The 19,675-nt window shown below is 45.0% G+C and overlaps 1 protein-coding gene and 1 long non-coding RNA gene across 2 annotated transcripts; both read right to left on the bottom strand.

Annotated features, from left to right (window-relative positions):
• Positions 1 to 1,193: 1,193 nt before the first annotated feature.
• Positions 1,194 to 1,960, bottom strand: LOC109755205 (uncharacterized). Its single transcript, XM_020314104.4, has one exon. The coding sequence runs from the start codon at positions 1,853 to 1,855 to the stop codon at positions 1,424 to 1,426; it is 432 nt and encodes a 143-aa protein (XP_020169693.1). The 5' UTR covers positions 1,856 to 1,960; the 3' UTR covers positions 1,194 to 1,423.
• Positions 1,961 to 2,507: 547 nt separating this feature from the next.
• LOC141023253 (uncharacterized) lies at positions 2,508 to 5,502 on the bottom strand. Its single transcript, XR_012183891.1, has 4 exons — positions 4,842 to 5,502; positions 4,589 to 4,736; positions 4,401 to 4,480; positions 2,508 to 2,777 (listed from the first exon to the last, which is right to left on the bottom strand). It is a non-coding gene; the product is annotated as an uncharacterized lncRNA (long non-coding RNA).
• Positions 5,503 to 19,675: the final 14,173 nt, after the last annotated feature.

Here is a 19,675-nt window from a genome sequence, read left to right as displayed (position 1 = left end):
TAAAGGGGCTAAAAAGTGACTACACACACATTGATTTGTGAGTTTTTTTTCTTACTATTTTCAGATATTTCTGTGGAGCTTAATTTTATCTCCTCTCTGAAGATTAATACAGTGGATTTTTTAGCGGTGATTAATACAGTGGATTTTTTAGTGGTGATTAATACAGTGCATACATTCACTGAAGCTAATATAAGGCGCTCTAGATCTCACTAATGGGCCCTTCTTAAGCTGAATCATTCTCTGGGTTTACTGTTGGCTTGAGCCGTCTAGTCAACTGGGCCTCGTTTCCGGGTGTCATCCGTCCAAATCCATTACTTGCATGGAATCAGGGAAGGTCTTTTAGTTGAAGTCAGGGCCGCCATCTGTGGCTGGGACACCCTGAAGACCTTTCGTCCGTCCGTGTAAACATTGTGACGAATTACTAAAAACTTCATGAGGTTGTCTAAAAAAAATCAGGGATCCCCCTAAAAAAGGTTGAAGTCAGGGGAAAAAGAAGTTGAAATTAAGGTAGCCGAAATCCGTAACCCCTTTCCATAAGTCTAGCAATTTTTGCTTAACCAGTAGTAGCTCAATCATCTTGGTTAAAAATGTCTTCAACTAACCATGAAAAAGCATAGCCTTTTAATTAGGTTGAGATATGGGAATCATACCATGTATAGAAAATTAAAAAGAAGAAAGTTTGGGAGAAATTCGTCGAATATATGGACTTATTTTTTCCAAAAAGAGGGTAGCACCCCTTGACTCTATATCGATTGGTGCACACAACTCTCAAAGTATTTCTGGACTTATAAATTAGAGTGACATATAATTATATGTTCTTTGTTATGTTGAGATAAGAATCATAGCATGCACAGAAAAATAAAAGGAGAAAGTTTAGAACAAATTCCACGGATATATAGACTTCATTTCTTTCTTTTTCCCCCCAAAAGAGGGTAACACCCCCTGTCTCTACATCCATCGGTGCGCACAACTCTCGAATTATTTATGGACATACATTAGAGTTATATGCTCCTTGATTTTTTTTTGAGGGGATATGCTCCTTGATTTGAAGTTCATGCATGTTGTGTGCAATATGGTCACATCTATCACTAGATAACTTAAACAAAAATCAGAGCCACGCTACCTACATGTAAAATTAGCAACTCATTCTGGCAGCGGCGGTGGTTGCTCGGTGGTCTAAAAAACTTGATGTAAATTCCATTATGTTTGAGGTGCTTTGTATTTCTAATAAACTTTTGTGATAGATCTGGATGTGTTCCGCAAAAGAGTGAACATCAAAGATTGATCGTATACAAAACCCTGTGCATGGTCTCAGTCTCTCGACCAGTTCATACAATCTTACTGATGCCATACAGTCTGCACACACACGCATGCACGCATATATGAGGGAGAATTTCATTAGAGAACACCAACTAAGAATTAGCTAATTGATGCTCTCGCAGCACCCAAAGCCGCCATGGCCGCCCCTCCGGCCCTTCCCCGCGCCGGCCTTCCTCTTGCTCTTCTTCCTCGCTGTGGAAGAATGAGTGGAAGAACGGCCGGAACTGCCGCCGTCGCCCATGAGCGGCGCGGCCTCCATCGCGCAGTTGCTGCAGTCGGACAGGTCGTCGGTCGTGCGGACCTCCACGCAGGCGCACCGCTCCAGGGACGCGAAGAAGGCCGCCGCGATGCCGCCGCCCACGACCCCCGCCGCGCGGCCCAGCGGCCGCCCACACCCCTGCCCGGCGGCAGGCACCGGTGCTGACGCGTGATCCAGGCCCCTGGAGCGCTGCTCGGCGCTGCCGCGGCGGCAGGCGAAGGGGGCGCACCGCGACGAGGATGCCGCTGCTGCGAGGGGTGGCATCCTATCAACCATGGAGTGCAGCGCGCGAGCTTAATTAGTTTGATTCTTGCGCGGCTTTATACACCCAGCAAAGCATGGTCAGTGCAGTGATGCTATTATTCTTGGCGCCAAGTCGTGAAGCTTCAGTCCCTGCGCGCCTTTATTTCTTTGTACGATTACTGAATTTGTCCTTGGCATCTTTACCGAAATGCTCCACTAGCTAATTGGACATCTCCTTTTTTTTTGAAATTTAATTGGACATCTCCTGATCCTAACGTACGTATGAAAACCAAGTGTCTCTTTCGAACACCAAAATTTGATGGCACGGCAATTACGTTTTCTTATTCACCCGCTACAGGCATCTGAAAACACGCTGCCCGTCCTTCTCGTCTTGCTCGGCACCCTTGCCCTCGCTTCCAGCCACCATGCCGTGAACGTGCTGTCATGTGATGGTCTGAGGACTGGGATGTGAACAGCCGAGAAGAAACGGTACCAGACCTCTCTAGCGTAAGTGCACTGTACCAGTATATGGTCCACGGTGTCCTCCTCTTGTAAGCATGTAAAACACGCTGAAGTGTTGCCCTTGAGACCATGTTGTGGCACCCCGGCTCAAAGAAACCGGAATGCCCCATATTCCAGCCCAGAGATCAAGGAGAAGTCTTCTAGAATACGGAACTGCTTAGCATAGAACAAACCAACTTTCTATTATTACACGAATATGATTACAAGGTCTCCGATGTTACAATGAATAACATCGGCACGGCGACACTACGCTATCCTCAGTTGCTCTATGCAAGCAGTAGAACAACTCGAAGCAGCGGAATAACTCTAGCAGCGGAACAACGACGACGGTGGTGAACTCCACTCCGCAGGGACTCTGGCTGGAACACTTATCCTAGCTCGCAAACAAAGAATCCACGGCAAACAAGCATTCAAATCCGGCATGACCTGCAAACTGGCTTGACACGCCAGGTCAGTGCATTGAATGTACTTGTGAGCTCACAATAACCAGAAGCATTCAAGACAAACATCAACATGGCATTTATAGGTTAAGCATGAATTATCATGAGATCATCAGGATAACATGGCATGGACAACAGGAACATAATATCGCTAGAACAATATGAGCATGGCATGAACCAATAAATCTGACGATACTAGCATGCAACATGATGACACTTTATGCACCATTTATTCTATTCGGGTTACCTCTTAGCCATCACATGCATCACTTACCAACCTCGGACATCACACGATCATCTCAGGATCAAATCAAGCTTGGCATAAACAATACCGTAGTAATCATTAAATGACCACAAGGAGCTTGATCTTTACAGACGATTCTCGCACAACATCACGAATATCCAACAACTCGGTATCCTCGATACCACGGTGATCTTTCCGGCGATCACAACCATGACCAACACTTGGTCTTACAGGTGATCTTTCCGGCGATCACAACCAACTTATCCCATCGTCGAACCGGGGTTGTCGTTAATCAAGTTATTATTAATACTGTTGACTCACAGTGTGACCAACTACGAACTGGGCCCTTATCCGCGGGCGCGGCTATCGATAGATTTAATATACACTCTGCAGAGGTTAGTACACTGTACCCACACCACGGAACCCATGGCCTCGCACTCCCATTCAGGTGGACCAACGGCGTTCCAACAAAACCGATCTACTACCATGACACTCTCCCGGCCACTCCGACTCACTCCCCACTGGGCTAGTCCTGGGTGGCCCCGTGTCTACCAAAGACACAACGACCACCGTCGTGGTCCGTCCCAAACAGGGACAAAAACGCTTATCATCCAACTACGGGCACACAAGGTTATGTCCACCTACCTAATCAGGGTAAGCACGCCCATAACCTTCCCTAGTTGGAGGCACCAGCGAGAGGCACGACAATAGACCCAGTTAAGACCTTCCCATAAAGGTAAGCATGGCTGCACTGGTTAGCTCGATATGGTGGCACCATGACTCAGCCAACAGTTGTTCAAGTTCAATTTAATCCGGTTAAACTTGAATGCAAATATGCTGAGCCATGATAAAATAACATGATGTAATTACAATGCATGAGCATGATATCAACATTATCATGAGGGTACCACATAACTATCCACCATATCAACAATAAATCATATCCAACTGAGCATGGCATACTGACTAACATGAACATCACAAGTACATACTTCTCCGAAATATAGCATGACCACTAGCATCAACAACAAATATCATGCAAGAACATAACAACAATGCAAGCATTTAACCAACTGGATGCAATGAAACATGCATAACAATGGTACTCGGGACAAACGGTAGTCATGCACCGAAGACCATCACCAACATCAACATGTACTACTAGAAAGCATAAGCAGATGAAAGGAATACTAGCAACTAGCAGGGCATGATAATCAGGTGCATAACAACACAGCAAGAAAGCAAGCACAAACTCAGAAGCATTACCGAAACAACGATACACATATTTTAAACAAGCAAACATTTAATAAATATTCAAGTTGAAAACCATGGCAAATGCATGACTATCATGCAAGTGGGTATTGTGGCTTGCCTGGGGGTGAAGAAGGCACCGGGAAGAAGTGCGGTGAAGCCGCGAAAAGAATCGCCGGAAAACGTTCTCTCTCGGAGGGCCTGATTTAGCGCAAGGGCAAAATGGTCATTTTCACAGTGTCAAACCATAGTGAAAATGAAACCAACAGAACAGGCTCGACGAGACGAAGAAGTGGGCTTTGGAATCACCTCATTTGGAGTTACGGTTGAAAAGTTGTGAAGGGTTGAAGTTAAGGGACTTTTCTGCAAAAATATCATCATAAACAAGTACCTGAGTGGGTAAGGCAGAAGCGCAAACTTAGAAATACGCTTTCTGATTAAGAAAACGCATTCTGGGCTGAAACAGAGAGGAAATACGCTTACTCTAACAGAAAACGGATTTAGGGGAAAGTATGCTTTCTGTAAGCGAAAACGTACTAGAGTGTTTTACGCCTCCACTTACACACGTGGCAGAGGCGGGGTCAACGGCTGAGGGGCTGCCGAGCGGGGCCTGCGGCCAGCTGGCAGGGAGGGGTCATCGGCTTCGTTTTGTCCTCGCTCGCGCCCGACGGAGCAGAGGACTGGGCCGGCGCCGGCGGCCGTTCCGGCAGCTCCGGCCGTCTCCCGGGCCGTGCAGCATACCGGCGTGCTCAGGGGACCGAGACACACCCGTCCAGAGCACCCATCCATCTTGGGGAGGTCGGGCTCGAGCGGGGCCGCTGCTGCGGCGGACGGCGGTTCGGGAGGCGATGGGGCTTGCGGCCAGAGTGACTCCGGCGAGGGGGCGAGGGCACGGGGAGGATAGAGGTGGTCCGGGGAGTCCTCTGGTGAAGGAACGAGGGAGGGAGGGGGCCGGCTTCGAGCGAATTTAGCCGAGGCCGTGCGGCGGCCATGGCAGCCTACTGCGGCGAGGAGAGGCTCCGGGGCTCGGAAGACTAGCTAGGGAGGGGTCTGGGAGTGTGGTGAGGGCGATGGTGAGCTCGGAGTGCTCGGGGATGGCTTAAATAGCCAGCGGGGGAGGAGGTCGAGCTGACACCGCCGCGGACGCGTGCCCACGCGCATGAGCTCGGAGGGAGGCGACGAGAGAGGGAACGGACGAGGGGCAGGGCTCACGGAGACGAGGCCAAGCTCGTGGACAAGAGGAGAAGAAGCCGAACGCCATAAATGCCCGGTCGGTACTGTGTGCTCGTGGACGCGCGGCGGCTTGCGTCGGTGAAGAAGCGGACGGTGGGGGAGAGGGGTCCAGGGCAACGGCGACGACGATATGCAGCCACTGGACATGCTCACGCGCGCGAAGACGACGAGTGTGAGCGGTGCCAAAGCACAAACGGTGCTCTGGACACGCCACGGCACACAGAGCACGTGCACAGGCACGCCATTATCGTGGTCACCACGTGAATGAGGGCATTCGATGCTCAACAACACCCAAAATGTTGTCTAGCTGATGTCCTTCCAAATTAGGTTGTAACTGTGGTGGTAGCTTGGTTAAAAGTGCTATGGTTAACTGGTAAACAACCTCTGAAGTTTACTGCAGTAAACTTGATCGTGTACTGCTGCTCAACAGGGAGGTGATTGGGTCAAATGGAGTTGTCTTCGAGGTTTATGGTAAGAAGAACTTTCATCCTGGTAACTTGGAGAGGATTAGGATCAATATTTAATGTAGTTGCTTAACAACCACATAAACTGGTCCAGAAACTAGATTAGGATGATGCACTCTGATGAAGCATCAACTTGAGCTCAAATTGGGCAACGCAGAGTCATTTTGTCCTATGAAGATGCTCAAAAAGTCTCATACCAATACGCCAAGCCAAACTGGTACTTGCTTCACAAACATCTCCTCTGGACAGAAATTTGCAAACATTCTAGAGGAATAATGGCTTGATGAACCATGCCCAAAATGGGTGGAGGTAGGTTATATGGATAATAGAAGGCCTAGAAAAATTGGCAGCCATAATGGAGCAAGATAAAATATACTTGCTTCACAAATTGAAATTTTGGACAGAATCAAAGAATAGAAGATGAGCTCACATGGAGGCATGACAGGAGCTCTACTTTGGTTGAGGGCTATGATATGATTATATGAGGGATCATGAAAAATGGCAACTCATTTGGATATGCCTAGCTTGCACCTCCTTCACAAAGCTTCTTTCTGGATAGAAACTTTGGAAAATCATAATTAAATAATTACTAGGCAAATGTGGTTGCATTTTGGCATGTGGCAATGATATGGACAGGAAAAGGTGTCCAAGGAGTTTGAGGTCAATTGGGAAAAGGAAAATAGCACTTGCTTCACAATGTGCCATTTAGGGCAGAATAGGAAATGAATTATTTGAACATGATGATAAACATGACAAATGAAATATTTTGTCATATTTGAGAAAGATATGACCCAAAAAAATTATGAGAATTATTTGGGAATTTTAGGAGTGATGGAAATAAAGGTTGCTTCACAACCTAGGGCAATTTGAGTTATTCCTTTAATAGAAAAGGAATATTCCCAATAAAAAGAATATTGGGATTTGGGCTAGCATGAAAATGACAGGGTCTAGGGCAGGATTTGGGTAGGACAAGCCACTCTCGAAACAAAGAAGAGTTCATCTTCTTCACTTTCCAGACCACAAAGCCACAGAAAAAGAAAACTCAAGCAAAAACCTCAGAAAAACAAAAGAAAAAGAAAAGAAAAAGAAAGGGCCAAAAATCAGGCTGTCACACATGCCTTGAACGCCTGTCGGAGGTCCACACAAGGTACTGCACGACCAGCCACGCAAAAAAATTGCACTTATGTAAAGCCCAGCTCCTCTAGATGCATTCGAATGTTGGTGTTCTCGTCAGGCCCAAACACAACCTGTGGTATATGTAAGATTTGTGGTATAAGCGTTCCTACTCTCCTTTGGGAGAGCCGCGTGCGTTTATTTATTGAGGGCAAAACAGGCCTTGCTGTGGCGTACAAGGGATACGAGAGAATCCCATTCCGGTTCGGTACAAGAGATAGAGATAGCTACGAGAGGGAGAGATAGAGGTAGTTTAAGATTACATGTGAAAACAACTCAAACTCTAACACCCTCTCTTAATCTAAACTATCCTATATTGAGATTCCTTTTGAACTCTTCAAAAGACTTGACCGGCAAGGCTTTGGTGAATCCATCAGCTACTTGATCCTTGGACAGAATGAACCGTATGTCCAACTTCTTTTCTGCAACCCTTTCACGCACAAAATGAAAATCAATCTCAATGTGTTTGGTTCTACCATGAAACAATGGATTAGCGGAAAGATAGGTAGCTCCCAAGTTGTCACACCATAGACAAGATATATGAGTTGCTTGATTCCTAACTCATGAAGCAAAGATTCCACCCAAATAATTTCAGCAGTTGCATTTGCTAGTCATTTGTATTCAGTCTCTGTACTTGATCTTGACACAGTGGCTTGTTCTCTGGCACTCCAAGAAATAAGGTTTGAACCAAAGAACACTGCAAATCCTCCAGTTGACTTTCTGTCATGAATACATCCTGCCCAGTCAGCATAAGAGAAGGCACTGACAAGTGTAGAACTAGAACGCCTGAACTGAAGTCACAGTGTGTTTGATGTATCGTACAATCCTTTTGACAGATGTCCAATGTGTGGAGGTAGGAGCATGTAAATATTGACAAACCTTGTTTACAACAAATGATATGTCTGGCCGTGTCCAAGTCAAGTATTGCAGGGCTCCAACAGCACCTCTATATTTTGTGCTCCCCTCTTCATTAAGAGGTTCTCCTTGATATGCTGAAAGTTGTTCTGAAGAAGACAACGGTGTAGGTGAAGGTTTGCAATCCTTCATTCCCATACGAGTTAGAAGTTCAGTGGCATATTTTCCTTGATTCAACACTATGCCATCTTCAGTCTTCTTAACTTCAATACCTAAGAAAAAGTGTAAATCACCAAGATCCTTCAAAGCAAACTCTGAACTCAAATCACACAAGAGAGCATTAGTTGCATTTTGTGAAGAGCTTGCAACTATGATGTCATCCACATATATGAGCACAAAAATCATTGTGTTTGCCTGATTATAAATAAAGAGGGATGTATCTGCCTTGGATGGAACAAACCCAAGATGCTTCAACTATGAACTTAACCTTGAGAACCATGCTCTAGGTGACTGTTTCAGACCATAAAGGGCTTTGTCAATCTTGCAAACATAATTAATGAGGTGTTTGTTTGTTTTCATATCCTGGTGGTTGCCTCATATAGACCTCCTCTTCCAGAACACCATGCAGAAACGCGTTCTGAACATCTAGCTGTCGAAGACTCCATCCCCTAGAAACAACAATGGCTAGCACAAGTCTTATTGTAGCAGCTTTTACAACTGGGCTAAAAGTATCCTCATAATCAATACAATACCGTTGCTTAAATCCTTTTGCAACTAGACGTGCTTTATATCTATCAATAGAGCCATCTACTTTTCTTTTAATTCTATAGACCCACTTGCAGTCAATAATAGTTTTACCTCTCTGACTTGGTACCAAGTGCCATGTTTTATTCTTCATGAGTGCATCATACTCTTCATCCATGGCCTTTCTCCATTTAGGATCTCCAAGTGCATCACTCAACCTTGCTGGTTCACCTGAAACACATAGCATGTCATATGGTACAGTGCCATCTCTTCTTATTTTGGGATTTCTAATACCTTTCTGTAGCCGGGTCATGACCCTTGAAGTAGTAGCAGGCTGTTCTTGCTGTTGTACAGAAAACTGCATATACTGGCTGGTGGCAGAAGATCCAGGCGACCCATCCATGTGTTCAGACTGGGGTGATGCACCGGATCCAGTAGACCCTGGCGTGGCTTGGCCCGAACTAGAGACGCCCGGGTCAACAGAGTTACCTGGAGCAAAGGATCCCGAGCCTGGTGTTCCTGTCCCCTGTGTACGCATGGTGAACGAGGGAGATCCTGCGCTCTCTTCTGTCCCACGCATGCGCGCTGATGTGGCGGACGTCGAGTGGTCCGGGGACGCCTGGTTTCCCTGTCGGCTGGCAGGCGCACGATCCCACGCGGACTTCCGCCCGTGATCCAAGGCGGATCGGCGCACAGGCGTGGCAGGCGCCGCCGCATCCTCGTCGAGTTCCGCGCCTCCTGCTTCTTCCTCATACACATCAAATATCGCTCCATTTTGTACTGGATTTTGATCATTTTGACCGTTTTGAAACCCGTTTTCTTCATGCACCTGCACATGCATAGTACCAAGAGTAGAACTAGAAGGAACATTACCACATTGGTTAGTACAATTGATATCACCCCCTTGATCAAACTCCGGAAGAAGAAGAATTTCTTTTCGGAGAAGAGCACCGGCATTTGGATGAAGTGACTCAAAAGGGAAAACAGATTCATCAAAGACAACATCTCTAGATATGTAAACTCTGCCCGTTGAGACATCAAGATATTTGACCCCTTTGCGTATAGGACTATACCCCAAGAAAATACATCGTTTGGAACGAAACACAAGTTTGCGTGTGTTACATGGTCGGAGATTTGGCCAACATGCACGACCAAATATGCGGAGGGATGTATAATCTGGAGTAATACCAAAAAAGACGAGTGATAGGATTCTCAAATTTTATGACTTTACTGGGACGAATATTGATAAGATATGTTGCAGCGAGAAAGGCTTCATCCTAGAAATAGAGATGCATAGATGCATGAGCTAGCAATGCTAGTCCTACTTCAACAATATGGCGATGCTTTAGTTCAGCAGAACTGTTCTGTTGGTGAGCATGGGGACAAGATACATGATGGAAAATTCCAATCTTTTGAAAGAAGGAATTAAGTTTTTCATACTCACTTCCCCAGTATGTTTGCATGGAAAGGATTTTAGAGTTCAGTTGACGTTCAACAAGACTTTGAAAATTGCTAAAAACTTGAAAGACATCGGATCGCTTCTTTAGCAAATAAATCCAAGTAAACATGCTATAGTCATCAATAAAACTTGCATAATAAGAAAATCTACCAACTGAAGTGGGAGCTGGTCCCCAAACATCTGAAAAGATAAGTTGCAATGGAGCAGTAGATACACTAGTAGAGATGGGATATGGTAATTGATGACTTTTTGCTTGTTGACACGCATCACAAACTGACTCAATACTAGACACAAAAGGAAGTTTATTTTTGCTAAGGACATGCTGAACGATGACTGAAGATGGATGACCCAAGCGTTGGTGCCACTTTCTGAAGATGGTTTGGTGACACTCCAAGCTTGCTTATTTGACCGTGACGAAGATGATGATGATGTGATTGGATAGAGACCTCCCTCGCATCTCCCTCTAAGGATGACTCTCCTCGTTGCCAAGTCCTTAATCACAAAAGAATAAGGATATAATATGATGAGAACATTATTGTCAAGTGTAAAGCGATGAACGGAGACACGATTTTTTGATGCATGAGGGATATGTAAGACGTTGTTTAGATGAAATTTTTTCTCAGGGGTTTTAACAATTGACTTACCAATGTGAGTAATATCCATACCAACTCTACTTGCCGTGTGCACTTGGTCACCTCCATGATATTTCTCCCGCATCGTCAACTTGTCAAGTTCTCCCGCATACCAGTTAGTGTCGATGCCATACGAGTTGGTGACAAGGTTGGCCTTTTTATTTTCTTGATATCTTCCTCGTACTGATGCCAGCAGTCCCTGGCGCCTCCGGCATTGTACTTGTAACAGATCTGGCACTCGGGGTAATCACCCTCATGCTGTTGCTGGTGCCGCTGCGGTGGTGGCTGATGTTGGCGCTGCTGATAGCCGCTGTTCCCACCGGTGCGAATAGGAGAAGGAGGAGCACGGTCGGAGTGACCACGCCTCTTCGCCCACGGCCTCCTCTACCCCCAGACTAGCCGCGCCCCTGTACATGGCGTTGGCTGACGAACGAAAACCTGCTGGTCCGTCGCCTAGCATCTCCATCCTCTGATCAAAGGCGGAAATCTGCGAGAAAAGATCATCAACAGTAATGGAGTTCTTGATGGCGCCAACTGCTGCAACGATGGGATCGTAATCCCGATCGAGTCCGGCGAGAATGTAGTCCACCATCTCTCCATCTGCCACCGGACGACCCGCTTCTACAATTTGGTCTCCGAGGCTCTTCATCCTGGCGATGAAGGCATTGCTGGACATGTTGCCCTTCTTGGTGTTGGAGATGGAAATCCTCAGGTTTGTTATTCGCGATTGCGACTGCGCAGCAAATAACATGGTAAGGGCGGTCCATAGATCAAGGGTATTATCCTTACAGTTGACTTGCACGAGGATCTCTGGGGTGAGCGAGTTCAGCAGATAGCTTAGGACCTGCTGATCCTTGGCGATCCATGGACCATACAGTGGATTCGGCTCTATGGCCGTGGTCTTGTCCAGTTTGGCGATCTACACTGTTTTCGGCGGCGCGGCATCACTGCCGTCGAGAAGACCGGTCACCTGCGCGCCTCGCAGTGCCGACAAAACTTGCGCCTTCCATAGGAGGTAATTCCCCCTCGCGAGCTTCTCTGTTGGTGGAGCGCCGAGGTTGAGGCTGACGGTGCTGGAGCTCATGGTTATGGCGATGGAAGGGTGCTAGGGTTTTGGTTTTGTGTTTGCTAGATGATAGGGAAGAGGCTAGCTTTGTATACCATGTAAGATTTGTGGTATAAGCATTCCTACTCTCCTTTGAGAGAGCCGCGTGCGTTTATTTATTGAGGGCAAAACAGGCCTTGCTGTGGCGTACAAGGGATACGAGAGAATCCCGTTCTGGTTCGGTTCAAGAGATAGAGATAGCTACGAGAGGGAGAGATAGAGGTAGTTTAAGATTACATGTGAAAAGAACTCAAACTCTAACAGTATGTAGAGCGGACCGGATAGACCCCAGATACATCAGCAGGCCACCTAAATTGGTCTGGTAATCGCACATCCCATTCCACCCGCGACAAGGCAAGTCTAAGGTGCATTAGCTGCATCAGCGCCATGAAAGGGGTGGGGGCACTGATGTCACGTTCCCATCTGTTGTCCGCCAGCGCCTGCTCAACTGTGCGACTGTTAGAATAAATCCGAGGCATACCGTTGATCATCCGAGGACCAAGCAATCACACGAGCACGACACCGATATTTGTTAACGAGGTTCAATGATATGGCTACATCTCCGGGGCCTGACTACGGGTGCTCCTCCATGTGACACCGTCACAATGCCGCACACTGGCCACCCGGGCGCTGGCACATGCTGCCGCTCTGTTGGGGACCGTAGTAATTTCAAAACAATTCCTACGCACACGCAAGATCATGGCGAAGCATAGCAATGAGAGGGGAGAGTGTTGTCCATGTACCCTCATAGACCGAAAGCAGAAGCGTTATGAAAACACGGTTGATGTAGTCGTACGTCTTCACGATCGACCGATCCTAGTACCGAACGTACGGCACCTCCGCAATCTGCACACGTTCAGCTCGGGGACGTCCCACGAACTCACAATCCAGTAGAGCTTCGAGGGAGAGCTTCGTTAGCACGACGGCGTGATGACGGTGATAATGAAGCTACTGGCGCAGGGCTTTGCCTAAGCACTATGACGATATGACCGAGGTGGATTATGGTGGAGTTGGGCACTGCACACGGCTAAGAGATCAATGATCAACTTGTGTCTATGGGGTGCCCCCTGGCCACGTATATAACGGATGGAGGGAGGAGGAGGCCGGCCCTCATAGGGCGCGCCCAAAGTGTGGAGTCCTACTAGGACTCCCTAGTCCTAGTAGGATTCCACCTCCCACATGGAATAGGAAAAAGGGAAGGAAGAAGGAGAAGAAAGAAGGGGATGGCCCCATTCCCTAGTACAATTCGGACCAGTCCATGGGGAAGGGGCGCGGCCACCCTTGAGGCCTTTCTCCCCTTTCCCGTATGGCCCATTAAGGCCCAATACGAATTCCCGTTACTCTCCGGTACCCCGAAAAATACCGGAATCACTTGGAACCTTTCCGATGTCCGAATATAGCCTTCCAATATATTGATCTTTACGCCTCGACCATTTCGAGACTCCTCGTCATGTCCCCGATCTCATCCGGGACTCCGAACAAACTTCGGTCATCAAATCACGTAACTCATAATACAAATCGTCACAGAACGTTAAGCGTGCGGACCCTACAGGTTCGAGAACTATGTAGACATGACCGAGACTCATCTCCGGTCAATAACCAATAGCGGAACCTGGATGCTCATATTGGTTCCTACATATTCTATGAAGATCTTTGTCGGTCAAACCGCACAACAACATACGTTGTTCCCTTTGTCATCGGTATGTTACTTGCCCGAGATTCGATCGTCGGTATCTCAATACCTAGTTCAATCTCGTTACTGGCAAGTCTCTTTACTCGTTCCGTAATGCATCATCCCGCAACTAACTCATTAGTCACATTGCTTGCAAGGCTTATAGTGATGTGCATTATTGAGAGGGCCCAGAGATACCTCTCCGATACACGGAGTGACAAATCCTAATCTCGATCTATGCCAACTCAACAAACACCATCGGAGACACCTGTAGAGCATCTTTATAATCACCCAGTTACGTTGTGACGTTTGATAGCACACAAAGTGTTCCTCCGATATTCGGGAGTTGCATAATCTTATAGTCATAGGAACATGTATAAGTCATGAAGAAAGCAATAGCAACATACTAAACGATCAAGTGCTAAGCTAACGGAATGGGTAAAGTCAATCACATCATTCTCTAATGATGTGATCCCGTTAATCAAATGACAATTCATGTCTATGGCTAGGAAACTTAACCATCTTTGATTCAACGAGCTAGTCAAGTAGAGGCATACTAGTGACACTCTATTTGTCTATGTATTCACACATGTACTAAGTTTCCGGTTAATACAATTCTGGCATGAATAATAAACATTTATCATGAAATAAGTAAATAAATAATAACTTTATTATTGCCTCTAGGGCATATTTCCTTCAGTCTCGCACTTGCACTAGAGTCAATAATCTAGTTCACATCGCCATGTGATTTAACACTAATAGTTCATATCACCATGTGATTAACACCCATAGTTCACATCGCCAAGTGACAAACACTCAAAGGATCTTAGTTCACATCGCCAGGTTATTAACACCCAAAGAGTACTAAGGTGTGATCATGTTTTGCTTGTGAGAGAAGTTTAGTCAACGGGTCTGCCATATTCAGATCCGTGTGTATTTTGCAAATTTCTATGTCAACAATGCTCTGCACGGAGCTACTCTAGCTAATTTCTCCCACTTTCAATATGTATCCAGATTGAGACTTAGAGTCATCTGGATCAGTGTCAAAACTTGCATCGACGTAACCCTTTACAACGAACCTTTTGTCACCTCCATAATCGAGAAACATGTCCTTATTCCACTAAGGATAATTTTGACCGCTGTCTAGTGATCTACTCCTAGATCACTATTGTACTCCCTTACCAAACTCAGTGTAGGGTATACAATAGATCTGGTACACAGCATGGCATACTTTATAGAACCTATGGCTGAGGCATAGGGAATGACTTTCATTCTCTTTCTATCTTCTGCCGTGGTCGGGCTTTGAGTCGTACTCAATTTCACACCTTGCAATACATGCAAGAACTCCTTCTTTGACTGTTCCATTTTGAACTACTTCAAAAATTTCTCAAGGTATGTACTCATTGAAAAAACTTATTAAGCGTCTCGATCTATCTCTATAAATCTTGATGCTCAATATGTAAGCAGCTTCATCGAGGTCTTTGTTTGAAAAACTTCTTTCAAACACTCCTTTATGCTTTCCAAAAAATTCTACATCATTTCCGATCAACAATATGTCACTCACATATACTTATCAGAAAGGCTGTAGTGCTCCCATTCACTTTCTTGTAAATACAGGCTTCACTGTAAGTCTGTATAAAACTATATGCTTTGATCAACTCATCAAGGCGTATATTCCAACTCCGAGATTCTTGCACCAGTCCATCGATGGATCGCTGGAGTTTGCACATTTTGTTTGCACCTTTAGGATTGACAAAACCTTCTTGTTGTATCATATACAACTCTTTTTTTAAGAAATCCATTAAGGAATGCAGTTTTGACATCCATTTGCTAGATTTCATAAAATGTGGCAATTGCTAACATGATTCGGACAGACTTAAGCATCGCTACGAGTGAGAAAATCTCATCGTGGTCAACACCTTGAACTTGTCGAAAACCTTTTTGTGACAATTCGAGCTTTGTAGATAGTAACACTACTATCAGCGTCCGTCTTCCTCTTGAAGATCCATTTATTCTTAATGGCTTGCCGATCATCGGGCAAGTCAACCAAAGTCCATACTTTGTTCTCATACATGGATCCCATCTCGGATTTCACGGCCTCAAGCCATTTCGCGGAATCTGGGCTCATCATCGCTTCCTCATAGTTCGTAGGTTCGTCATGGTCAAGTAACATGACATCCAAAACAGGATTACCGTACCACTCTGGTGCGGATCTTACTCTGGCTGACCTACGAGGTTCGGTAGTAACTTGATCTGAAGTTACATGATCATCATCATTAGCTTCCTCACTAATTGGTGTAGGAGTCACAGGAACAGATTTCTGTGATGAACTACTTTCCAATAAGGGAGCAGGTACATTTACCTCATCAAGTTCTACTTTCCTCCCACTCACTTCTTTCGAGAGAAACTCCTTCTCTAGAAAGGATCCATTCTTAGCAATGAATATCTTGCCTTCGGATCTGTGATAGAAGGTGTACCCAACAGTTTCCTTTGGGTATCCTATGAAGACGCATTTCTCTGATTTGGGTTCGAGCTTATCAGGTTGAAATTTTTTCACATAAGCATCGCAACCCCAAATTTTAAGAAAAGACAACTTAGGTTTCTTGCCAAACCATAGTTCATACGGTGTCATCTCAACGGATTTAGATGGTGCCCTATTTAACGTGAATGTAGTTGTCTCTAATGCATAATGATACGTCTCCAACGTATCTATAATTTTTGATTATTCCATGCTATTATATTATCCTTCTAGGATGTTTTATGTGCATTTATATGCTTTTTTATATGATTTCTGGGACTAACCTATTAACCTAGAGCCCAGTGCCAGTTTCTGTTTTTTCCTTGTTTTTGAGTTCTGCAGAAAAGGAAAACCAAACGGAGTCCAATTGACCTAAATTTGACGGAGATTATTTTTGGACCAGAAGAAGCCCACGGAGCATCGGAGATGGACCAGAGGAGTCCCGAGGCACCCACGAGGGTGGGGGGCGTGCCCTACCCCCTGGGCGCGCCCCCTACCTCGTGGTTGCCTCGGACACCCCCCTGACTTGTTCCCGACGCCAAAACCTCTTATATACGGAAACCCCCAGATCATAACCTAGATCGGGAGTTCCGCCGCCGCAAGCCTCTGTAGCCACCAAAAACCAATCTAGACCTGTTCTGGCACCCTGCCGGAGGGGGGATCCCTCTCCGGTGGCCATCTTCATCATCCCGACGCTCTCCATGACGAGGAGGGAGTAGTTCACCCTCGGGGTTGAGGGTATGTACCAGTAGCTATGAGTTTGATCTCTCTCTCTCTCGTGTTCTTGAAGTGGCACGATCTTGATGTATCACGAGCTTTGCTATTATAGTTGGATCTTATGATGTTTCTCCCCCTCTACTCTCTTGTAATGGATTGAGTTTTCCCTTTGAAGTGATCTTATCGGATTGAGTCTTTAAGGATTTGAGAACACTTTATGTATGTCTTGCATGTGCTTATCTGTGGTGACAATGGGATATTCACGTGATCCACTTGATGTATGTTTTGGTGATCAACTTGCGAGTTCCGTAACATTGTGAACTTATGCATAGGGGTTGGCACACGTTTTCGTCTTGACTCTCCGGTAGAAACTTTGGGGCACTCTTTGAAGTTCTTTGTGTTGGTTGAATAGATGAATCTGAGATGGTGTGATGCATATCATATAATCATACCCACGGATACTTGAGGTGACATTGGAGTATCTAGGTGACATTAGGGTTTTAGTTGATTTGTATCTTAAGGTGTTATTCTAGTACGAACTCTATGATAGATCAAACGGAAAGAATAGCTTTGGGTTATTTTACTACGGACTCTTGAATAGATCGATCAGAAAGGATAACTTTGAGGTGCTTTCGTACCCTACAATAATCTCTTTGTTTTTCTCCGCTATTAGTGACTTTGGAGTGACGCTTTGTTGCATGTTGAGGGATAGTTATATGATCCAATTATGTTATTATTGTTGAGAGAACTTGCACTAGTGAAAGTATGAACCCTAGGCCTTGTTTCCTAGCATTGCAATATCGTTTGTGCTCACTTTTATCATTAGTTACCTTGCTGTTTTTATATTTTCAGATTACAAAAACCTATATCTACCATCCATCTTGCACTTGTATCACCATCTCTTCGCCGAACTAGTGCACCTATACAATTTACCATTGTATTGGGTGTGTTCGGGACACAAGAGACTCTTTGTTATTTGGTTGCAGGGTTGTTGAAAAGAGACCATCTTCAACCCACGCCTCCCACGGATTGATAAACCTTAGGTCACCCACTTGAGGGAAATTTGCTATTGTCCTACAAACCTCTGCACTTGGAAGCCCAATAACGTCTACAAGAAGAAGGTTGCGTAGTAGACATCACATAACCCCAAAAATGATAGTTGTAAATCGGTAAGAGACATCATAGATTGCACTATATCCAATAAAGTACGGTTATGACGTTCGGACACACCATTACGCTGTGGTGTTCCGGGTGGCATGAGTTTGTGAAACTATTCCACATTGTTTTAATTGAAGGCCAAACTCGTAACTCAAATATTCGTCTCCGCGATCAAATCGCAGAAAGCTTTATTTTCTTGTTATGATGATTCTCCACTTCACTCTGAAATTCTTTGAACTTTTCAAATGTTTCAGACTTGTGTTTTATCAAGTAGATATACCCATACCTGCTCAAATCATCTGTGTAGGTTAGAAAATAACGATACCCGCCGCGAGCCTCAACACTTATCGGACCGCATACATCAGTATGTATTATTTCCAACAATTCAGTTGCTCGCTCCATTGTTCCAGAGAATGGAGTCTTAGTCATCTTGCCCATGAGGCATGGTTCGCAAGCATCAAATGATTCATAATCAAGTGATTCCAAAAGCCCATCAGCATGGAGTTTCTTCATGCGCTTTACACCAATATGACCTAAACGGCAGTGCCACAAATAAGTTGCACTATCATTATTAACTTTGTATCTTTTAGCTTCAATATCATGAATATGTGTATCACCACGATCGAGATCCAACAAACTATTTTCATTGGGTGTATGAACATCGAAGGTTTTATTCATGTAAACAGAACAACAATTATTCTTTGACTTTAAATGAATAACCGTATTGCAATAAACATGATCAAATCATATTTATGCTCAACACAAACACCAAATAACATTTATTTAGGTTCAACACTAATCCCGAAAGTATAGGGATGGAACCACTTCCAACACACATCATCACTTCACCCTTAATTAGTCTCTGTTCATTCTGCAATTCCCGTTTCGAGTTACTAATCTTAGCAACTGAACTAGTATCAAATACCGAGGGGTTGCTATAAACACTAGTAAAGTACACATCAATATCATGTATATCAAATATACCTTTGTTCACTTTGCCATCCTTCTTATCCGCCAAGTACTTGGGGCAGTTCTGCTTCCAGTGACCAGTCCCTTTGTAGTAGAAGCACTTAGTCTCAGGTTTATGTCTAGACTTGGGCTTCTTCTCTTGAGCAGCAACTTGCTTGCCGTTCTTCTTGAAGTTCCCCTTCTTCCCCTTGCCCTTTTCTTGAAACTACTGGTCTTGTCAACCATCAACACTTGATGCTTTTCTTGATTTCTACCTTCGTCGATTTCAGCATCATGAAGAGCTTGGGAATCGTTTCTATTATCCCTTGCATATTATAGTTCATCAGGAAGTTCTAGTAACTTGGTGATAGTGACTAGAGAACTCTGTCAATCACTATCTTATCTGGAAGATTAACTCCCACTTGATTCAAGTGATTGTAGTACTCAGACATTCCGAGCACATGCTCACTAGCTGAGCTATTCTCCTCCATCTTGTAGGCGAAGTACTTGTCAAAGGTCTCATACCTTTCGAGATGGGCATGAGTCTGAAATACTAATTTCAACTCTTGGAACATCTAATATGCTCCGTGGCGTTCAAAACGTCTTTGAAGCCCCGATTCTAAGCCGTAAAGCATGGTGCACTAAACTATCAAGTAGTCATCATATCGAGCTTGCCAAATGATACGTCTCCAACGTATATATAATTTATGAAGTATTC

Source organism: Aegilops tauschii, chromosome 5 (assembly GCF_002575655.3).
Source record: "Aegilops tauschii subsp. strangulata cultivar AL8/78 chromosome 5, Aet v6.0, whole genome shotgun sequence".
Lineage (NCBI taxonomy): Eukaryota > Viridiplantae > Streptophyta > Magnoliopsida > Poales > Poaceae > Aegilops > Aegilops tauschii.
The sequence above is the reverse complement of the archived record's forward strand: the minus strand, read 5'-3'. Positions and strand labels throughout refer to the sequence as shown.